At 44.3% G+C, this 9,088-nt stretch overlaps 1 protein-coding gene across 1 annotated transcript; it reads right to left on the reverse strand.

The window, feature by feature from the left end:
- Positions 1-4,017: 4,017 nt before the first annotated feature.
- On the reverse strand, positions 4,018-6,828 carry Rps6 (ribosomal protein S6). Its single transcript, XM_052176722.1, has 5 exons — positions 6,717-6,828; positions 6,099-6,230; positions 5,537-5,747; positions 5,241-5,387; positions 4,018-4,306 (listed from the first exon to the last, which is right to left on the reverse strand). The coding sequence occupies exons 1-5, from the start codon at positions 6,720-6,722 to the stop codon at positions 4,053-4,055; spliced, it is 750 nt and encodes a 249-aa protein (XP_052032682.1). The 5' UTR covers positions 6,723-6,828; the 3' UTR covers positions 4,018-4,052.
- Between the last annotated feature and the right edge of the window lie 2,260 nt (positions 6,829-9,088).

Consider the following 9,088-nt stretch of genomic DNA (forward strand, 5'->3'; position numbering starts at 1 on the left):
ACCTCACATGCCCCACCCACCTTGACATAAATTGTGCTTTTTGTTTAAAACATCATCTAAAAACAGCAAATTTGCCTTAGCTGTCTATGTGGTTTAGAAAACCAGTGGCTATGTGTGCACTTACAGTAATAGTACAGATGACTAAACCAGTTGACAAACTTACCTCAATGTGGTACACATTAATAGCATCTTCAACATGGTGAGCAATTTTTAAAATTATGTACCAACATTTCAACGTTAAAGGTTGTTAATCTGACTTTGCAGAATTCTAGTCTCAATTTGAGTGTTAAAAGTTTTATCAGAAATTTTATAAAGGCTTTCTTACATTCAAATTGGATCTTTTACAGTTTCAAATATATATATTATATATATTTTTACAGCTTATACCTTAACATTTATTGACCCAACAAATTTTGAAATTATCCTCCATATATAAAATAAAAGTTGAATAAAAAGAAAAATGTCAAATTTTGTGTCTGTTGAATTTCTAAAGGTGCTGCAATCTGTAAGATTGACTATTTCATTTCTGTTTGGGAATCTTTTTTTTTTTTTTTTTTTTGGTCTGTGTAACTTGTTACTTGTTGAAGAACTTTACCAAATTTATGAGATAGTTACATACTTAAAATATTAATTGACACCTTTTGTTATCTTTTTAGAAACTTCAGTTTCTGCTACCATTTAGATTCATAGGAACCAGTTACTGGTGTTCATTTTTTGTTTTTTATTTCTGTGTAGCCCTGGCTGTCCTGGAACTTGCTCTGGAGATTACCCATCCTTGGACTTAAAGGTGTATACCCTACTGCCTGGCTTTGTTTGATTTTTAATTTTTGTTTTGTTTTGCTTTAGCACCTTTATAGAGAAGTACTAATCACACTTATAGTACAGTCTGGATTTAGTGGCTTACAACCAAATCCCAGAATTTAAGAGTTAAGGATTCAGAATTTGAAGCCAGCTTGGGCTGTAGGAGACCAAAAAAAGAAAAAAAAAAAAAAAGTACAATGTGTATATTAGCAATAAAGTACAGAATAGCCACAGACCCAAAGAAGCCAAGTAACAAGGTGGCCCCAGGGGAGGTTGCTGGAATCTCACTCAGAAGGGAAAATAAAATAGACATCAGAAGTGGACGGAGAAAGGAGATACGGAGGAGAACAGGAGTGGGGATCAGGTGTTGGGGCGGGAGGCTTGGGAAAGAGAATAGAAATGGGGGTTCTCTCAGGAGTCTATGGGGATGACCCTGAGACTCCTGGCACCTGGGGGACATGGAGACCGAGGTGGCTGCCTCCTATAGCCAGCTAGGTGGGACTTCCAGTGGAGGGAGGGGGCATAACCCACCCAAAAAACCTTCAACCCAAAATTTGTCTGCCTACAAGCAGAGATTGAGGAAAAGGCAAATCAATGAGTGGCTCTATTTGAGATCGTTCCATGGGAGAGAGCACCTAACAGTAGTAATGACACTGTGCTTTGCTTACAGACAGGACCCCAGCATAACTCTTCTGAGGGGCTTCATCCAGCAGCTGGTGTAAACAGATGCAGAGACCCACAGCCATACAACTGGCAGAACTCAGGAAGCTTTGTGAAAGAGCTGGTAGAAGGGAGGGGTCAGGAACACCTTAAGACCTACAGAGTTGGACTGGAGAGATGGCTTCGTGGTTAAGAGCACTGACTGCCCTTCCAAAGGTCCTGAGTTCAAATCCTGGCAACCACATGGTGGCTCACAACCCTCTGTAATAAGATCTGATGCCCTCTTCTGGTGTGTCTGAAGACAGCTACAGTGTACTTATAATAAATAAATCTTTTTTTAAAAGATTTATTATTATATGTAAGTACACTATACAAAAACAAAAAACCAAAACAACAAAAAAACCCAAAATTAAATTTTGCTTAACAAAACATCTTAATTTTGACACTATGACTTACCACTTTATATCACCTTATAACTGAGGTGTAATCCTAACCTGAGGCAGCTTCCTGGGTGCTAGTGTCACATATCTAGCTTATGGTTGTACTTCCTAGTGAACAAGTCATCTAATGTTTTGTTAATGCAGAAGCAGGGTATCAGGCTGGAGAGATGGTTCAGTAGTTAAGACCACTTACTGCTCTTCCAAAAGTCCTGAGTTCGAATCCCAGAAATAACATAGTGGCTCACAACCATCTATAATGAGATCTAATGCCCTCTTCTGGTGTGTCTGAAGACAGCTACAGTGTACTTACATATAATAAGCCTTTAAAGCTGTGTGGTGGTGGCACATGCCTTTAATCTCAGCACTTGGGAGGCAGAGGCAGGTGGATTTCTGAGTTCGAGGCCAGCCTGGTCTACGGAGTGAGTTCCAGGACAGCCAGGGCTACACAGAGAAACCATGTCTGGGGGGGCATCCCCCCCCCACCCCCTGGGAACCTTTTAAAAAAAGGAAGCAGGGTATCCTATACAATTAATACTAAGCCAGGTGATCTCTGTGTGGTGTCACAGTATGCCTTTTAGGGAATGTCCTGTTTGCTTTTAAGTTAAAAATGTTTACATTTCCTCTCTTGGTGTTAGATGCAGCAAAGGTTTTAAATTACAAACTACTATATTGCTTTGGAACTCGATTGTATATACCAGGCCTATTGCCTCCCCCAAATAGTAGACATTAACAGCATTGGTTTATATGGGAGTTGCTTTCTAGGGAAATGCTTACATTACTTTGAACCTCCTGTACCTTAAGATCCTGCTTTCCAGTCATTTCCAGGCCAGACAGACACTGCCTTAGAAAGATCCTGTTTTACAGTCAAAGCTGGGATGATGGCACTCAAGTCAGCACTCAGGGAGGCTTGAAGCAACTTTGACCCCAGGCCAGCCAGAATCAGAAAAACACACAAGCACAATGGGTCTCATGTCATGTAAAGATGGAAGACTGGACAAAAGCAAAGGTGGCAATTGCTGGGCAAACAAATGAAGATGTAAAATCATACACTAAATAGTACAAAGACTTGCGATATTCACAGCCAGGGTTAACCAGCTTCCAGAATTAGAAATGTACATTGACCAGTGTTATGTTGGACTTAATACTGGTTTTAGTGGGTCAGTTAAATCCTGGCATATGACACAGGACAGAATAACTGGGAACTACCAAGGAAGGTACCTGGAATATTTTACAAGCAAAAGGCTTTCACTTGGGTCCAGGTGATTTGTATTGTAAAACCTGTGCACTGAACAAGAGGTGGCTCTGTTCCTGGCAGCCTACACCCTTTTCTTCTGGTACCTGTGAATGGTACCCTAACATTCGTAATGGCATGAATTCTGCCAGGAAAAAAAATCTTAAATTACTAGAATTCCTAAACCTGCCAGGCAGTTTTAGAACACACCTTTAATCCCAGTACTTGGGAGGCATAGACAAGCAGATGAATTGCATCAGGGCATGGTCTACAGAGGGTCTTCCAAAGTCAAAGAAACCCTGTCCCAAACCCCCCACCCCAAAACAAAATCATTTTACTGTTTGCCGCACACCTACAAAAGATAATAACCTATTTTCATTACTCAGGTTCTAAGTTGTGATACACAACGAAAACTACCTTCATACCTAAGTGGCTGTATACTAATGAGTGGCAGTGACTGGGAAGCAAGAAGGGTATGTTTAATCACTAACACTCCCATTTACCAGGAATGCAACCAAATAGGTCATTGCCACTGTAGAAATTACGGTATATTACAGGAGCAGGAGAGGTGGTAGGTAGTACTTGGGAGATAACTTTTGGAACAGAAGTTATCTTTTTAACAAGTTTCAAAAGCAGTGTTTTGAAAAGGCCTTTAAAGGCTGTTTAATTATTAATCTTACATAGTAATAATTTAAGGCCTCTTCTATCCTTTTTAATGGTCTCCAAATGTATTTATTTACCTTGGGGTAGGGGCTAGATATGTATTAATTTGAAAACAGTCACTTTCCCCATATTCTAGCAGTCCTATATACGTATTCCTTTTTCTGACTCATTTCTTCCCTTTATTTATCTAGCTACACTATTAATAAAAGCCAACAAAAGAGATTCAAGGTCATTATTTATTTGTTACTCTTCAAGACTTATTTTTGACTGGACTCAGACTTAGAAGTAGAAGCTCTCAGAGAGGACAGCCTGCGTCTCTTGGCAATCTGTTCCTGACGCTTTTCTTTGGCTTCCTTCATTCTCTTGGCCAAGAGTTTAGCATACTCTGCAGCCTCCTCCTTGTTTTTCTTAGTGCGCTGTTTCTTCAGAGCAATGCGTCGGCGCTTGTGTTGCAGGACACGGGGAGTAACAAGACGCTGAATCTTGGGTGCTTTGGTCCTGGGCTTCTTACCTAAAAATCCAGAAATTAGTAATCACTTCTCAAAATCCACACTGGATGACTGTGCTCAATGGTATTAACACAAGCCTGGCACATCCAAGGCCCAATTCAACTCCCACCATCCACACAAGGCCAATGCTGTCCTCATAACATTTTCTAGGTATCATTCTGGCCCTATGGTCTGCATTCTTAAAATCCCACCGTATTTTCAATTTCTCACTATGCTTGAATTCTATTTTCAGACAGACACTGCCTACTATTAGAAACTTATGTTAAATTCTAAAATATTCACTTTAGCCTTTTGGATTTACACTCCTCACTTCACATTACAGGCCTCTCTGGGAACAGAATTCTGCTGTCATCGCAGCTCATGGACCCTTGCAAAATAAGCAGGATAGCCAAACTCTGCTACAGTTTGGCCACTCTGTCCATGAGCCAGGAACCATTTTTAAACCTCTTGTCAACTAAGTTTCACATTTTCTCATACCATACTTTCTAATGCATGTCTAAGTCAGCAATCCTGGGTTATCTGTTTACTGTATAAGCTAAGCTTCCTAGGCAATCAATCAGTAACCTGTGTAACTGAGGCTGTGCATCTTCATGAATGAATGCTGCCTAACAAAATAGTATTTGCTCCTACATTTCTCTTATAATCGATATGTCCTAGAAAAGCATGAGAGCCATTCCTCAGCAAATTAAAGTGTTTCTTCTGTAATCCAAAACATCAACTTAGAACCTGGGCTCTCCAAAATCCCATCTCCTGCAAGCTGTCCTTTGACCCCCCACATATACAAAGTGCTTTAAAGGTTTTTCAAATGCATTAAAATGAGAATACTCTCGTAAGCTCAGAATCCTTGTCCCTCCTAATCCCAAAGCCATGTGCATAGCTGTCTGGTAAGCCAGACTCTAGGCAAAGCTGCAGCACAATGCCCCCAAACCCTGTTACCTTCTTTGTTTAAAGGCTTTCTGACAACATACTGGCGGACATCGTCTTCTTTGGAGAGATTAAAAAGCTTTCGGATTCTACTAGCTCTTTTAGGTCCCAACCGACGAGGCACAGTAGTATCTGTCAGCCCAGGAATATCCTTCTCTCCTTAGAAGAAAACAATCAGAATAAAGACATTAAACTTGTATCACTTAGGAAACAAGTTCATTGGTCAATGCCCCACTACCTAGGAGGCAGAACTCTTGCATTCCAGGACAACCAACTTCAACCAACAAACTTGAACAGAGAAGCCTCACCTTTTTTTACAATAACCAAGTTGAGAACACTCAGATTGGCATCTACAATGCACCCACGAACAGACTTGCGCTTCCTCTCTCCAGTTCTCCTTGGTCTGTAACAAGAATGGCCCTTACTCAACAGCAGGCGCACTCTGCCATGGGTCAAAACGCCTTGCTTCATGGGAAAACCTTGTTTGTCATTCCCACCGCTGATCCGGACCACATAACCCTGCATTGGACATAAAATAGTACATTTACTAGTTTAGTTCCAATCTTCAAAGTACAGGGTCTTAACCTCTTATGTGGGACACCCCACTAGGGAGAGTAACTGAGACCGCTTATGCTGTCTCTTTTTAACTAGCAAGCTCTCCCATTTGGACTTTACACTCCTAACTACCCAGGATTTACTAGAGTGAACATAAAAGCCTTTTTAAGACCCTGAATTACTGCAAGCAAGAAAAACCAAAAGCAACGCCGCTTGGCACATTTTTCCCAAACTTGGTTCTATTAACGAAACTTAACCAAACCCGACAGCACTTGCGCTCCCAAGTTGGGGCCATGATGTCAATCGTGACTTCACCTTCCACTCTTCACCAAGAGCATCAGCAGCTACTTCTGTGGCCATGCGCTTCTCATAGAAGGTACGAAGCTTGCGTTCGTCATCTACTTCAATGAGTTTCTGGCAGCCGGTGGCAGGGAAGGAGATATTCAGCTAGAATTTTAAGAGGGAGCAAAAGAAAACCTTAGGAACCTACGCAACGTCAACAATTCGGTCGCAGAACGTGTTGAGGCAGCTCCAGTACCCAGCAGAAAATCCGCGGCTCGGAATCGAATGCCCTGACTTTGCACACGTCAATTGCTCTGTACAATGCTGTAGGACGCCAGAGCGACCCTCACCACCTCGGAGAGCAGGGTGGCGAGGGATCAAGTGCCGCGGGACAGCCCGCCGCACGCGGGGCTTCAGAACCGCGTGTGCCCGGCCAGGAGCCGGGCGCCGCCATAGCGCTACGTCCGCGGGGACGGCGCTACAATCGCCCGCCATCCGCTCTCCCAGAGGATCCCACGGAAGCAAGAGCGAGCCTCCTCCTGCCTCGGACCCGTCTCCGCTTAGTGAGGGATTTGTGAAAGCCTGGGGCTTAGACAGAGCCGCGTTCTCGGGCTCGAATTGCTTCACTGTGCCCCAGCCAGAGACTCCTACCTTCATCTTGACACAGCCGACCGCCTAGGAGGCGTCACGAAAAAGAGGCCCGACTTCCGCTTAGCCCAGGTCACATAGCGCTCTACATTCTCGCGAGAATAGCCTGAGCTGGAGCCGGCGGACGTGAGGTTGAGGGGCGGTACTTCCGGGGGTGGGATTAACTAGACTACCGGGAGGCCGGCTTGTAGCGCGTCTTGGTGTTTTAACTTTCTGTATCTTCCTGGTGGCGGCGTACGGGGCTCTGTCGTTTATCACAAGGGTTAGCCGCTTCCTAGCTAATTTTTCCTGTGTCCGACCAGACTGGTCTACTGAGGAGCCGAATCTCCGTTTCCGACCCTGTATTCTAGCTGTACCTAAAAGGGAAAGCTCGACCAGAATTGCCGCCAGGGCTGGCCTGTCCCTCATCTCTACGGAAGATTAACAGTTCAGGATCTTGTCCTAGACCCAGCGATTGACAGCAAAAAATCCCGAAAGTCGTGCTTTGTGCTACATCGGTCAGAGTGACTCCTGTAGTCGCCGGACCGCAGAAGCCAAGCAGTCAGTCAGTCACCTTCCCCAGCACAGACCGGATGCCTCGCAGTCTTGAGCCTTTCTGCTTTCTCTTCTTTTGCAGATTTTTCCCTTTTGTGGGTAGGGTGGAGGTGACAACTCAGATTGGAGATTGAGCCTAGAGTCTCATCACTGAGGTCATTGTCATCCTCAGCTCTTTTTCAAAACACAAATTAACACCATTTCCATGGGTCTCTTGTTTACTGCAGATACATACTGTTCTGCTCAAAGTCATTTTTTGAGACTAAGTGTCTTTGTATAACCCTGGCTGTTCTGAAACTCCCTGTGTACATCATACTGGTCTGCTCACCACTGTCACCAATTTCTGGGTTGTTTGTTTGTTTGTTTTGAGTCAGGGTTTCTCTGTGTGGCTGTCCTGGCTGTCCTGGAACTCTGTAGACCAGGCTGGCCTCGAACTCAGAAATCTGCCTGTGCCTTCCAAGTGCCAGGATTAAAGGCGTGCGCCTCCTCTGCCCGGCTGATAGTTGTCTTTTTATGACTGGCTGATGTCAGTGAATGTTAGTCTTTAAGGTTTATCTGAGCCAGGCGTGGTGTCACACGCCTTGAATCCCAGCACTTGGGAGGCGGATTTCTGAGTTTGAGGCCAGCCTGGTCTACAGAGTGAGCTCCAGGACTACACAGAGAAACCCTGTCTCGAAAACCCAAAAAGAAAGGCAGAGAGAGAGATTGGTGTTGGAGAAGCACGCCTGTGGTGTTGAGGTGTCTCCTGGAGGCAGGCTTTCACTGTGCAGTCCAGGCTGATATCAAGGTTCGTGGCCTTGCTGGGATGACCTGATCCTCCAGCTTCTACCTCTCAAGCGCTGAGTTTATCACAGGCCTGTGCTACCACTAATCTGATCTTAAAGACTGGTCCCTGTTTTTAATTTTGTTTTTTATATCAAGTTATTGATCCACTTGGAGTTTTGCTTATTTTTTAAGCCAAGTCTTACTGTGTTGCCTGGGCTGGCCTCTTGGCCTCTGCTTGATCAGTTCTCCTTTTCCAGCCTTCCAAGGGTCTGGAGCCACAACACATGCCACTGAAATCTTCACAGAGGCCGTCCTCTCGCCTCTCCAGAGGTGGAATTGCCTCCTCTTTTCCCCGAGTCAGTATGCAGTTGTTCCAGCAGTACATGTGATAGGTTCTCTCTGCACACTAGACCAGTTCCTTTGGGTTGTTATGTCTGTCCAGTGCCAGGTCACACCGTTTTGATTACCAATTTTGTAAGATTCCTAGAATGGGGCTTGTAATGCTAACACTCAAAAGGAGAGATGGGAGAGTCGTGAATTCCAGGGCAGCCTCCACAACCTAGCAAGATCTTCTCTCTCTCTCTCTCTCTCTCTCTCTCTCACACACACACACACACACACACACACACACACACACACACACACACACACGAGGCAGAAGCAGGCAGATCTCTGTGAGTTTGAGGCCAGCCTAGTCTACAGAGTGAGTTCCAGGGCAGACAGGGCAAGGTAGAGAGAACGTATCTAAAAAGAGAGTCGGGGGTGGGGAGGAGAGAGAGAACCGGGGTTTTGCTATGGGATAGAGAAGACGGCAGGGATCCTATGAGCTGTGTGTAAAGGGTCAGTATCTTCAGGTGTTGTTCCCATGATGTTTAGATAGCATCTGGAACTTGGGGCACACCTGTGCCCCAGATCTTGGTTTCTAAATTCTATGACCTATTCAGAAAAACAAGTATTCTCTAGCAAATTTCACTGACTCCAGATCTTTGGCAGATAGCCAACAAAGTAAATGTAGAATGTTTGTTCCAGAAAGTACTGCTAACTAATGGACTTGTGTTAGAGTAAAGGGGTAAAGG

This window comes from Apodemus sylvaticus, chromosome 3, assembly GCF_947179515.1.
Source record: "Apodemus sylvaticus chromosome 3, mApoSyl1.1, whole genome shotgun sequence".
Classification (NCBI taxonomy): domain Eukaryota; kingdom Metazoa; phylum Chordata; class Mammalia; order Rodentia; family Muridae; genus Apodemus; species Apodemus sylvaticus.

Coding starts and splice junctions, on each gene's coding strand:
- Rps6 (XM_052176722.1), bottom strand. Junction 5,748..6,098: donor CTCTTGGTGAAGAGTGGAAG/GTGAAGTCACGA, acceptor TGTCCAATGCAG/GGTTATGTGGTCCGGATCAG. Junction 5,388..5,536: donor CTTGGTTATTGTAAAAAAAG/GTGAGGCTTCTC, acceptor TTTTCTTCTAAG/GAGAGAAGGATATTCCTGGG.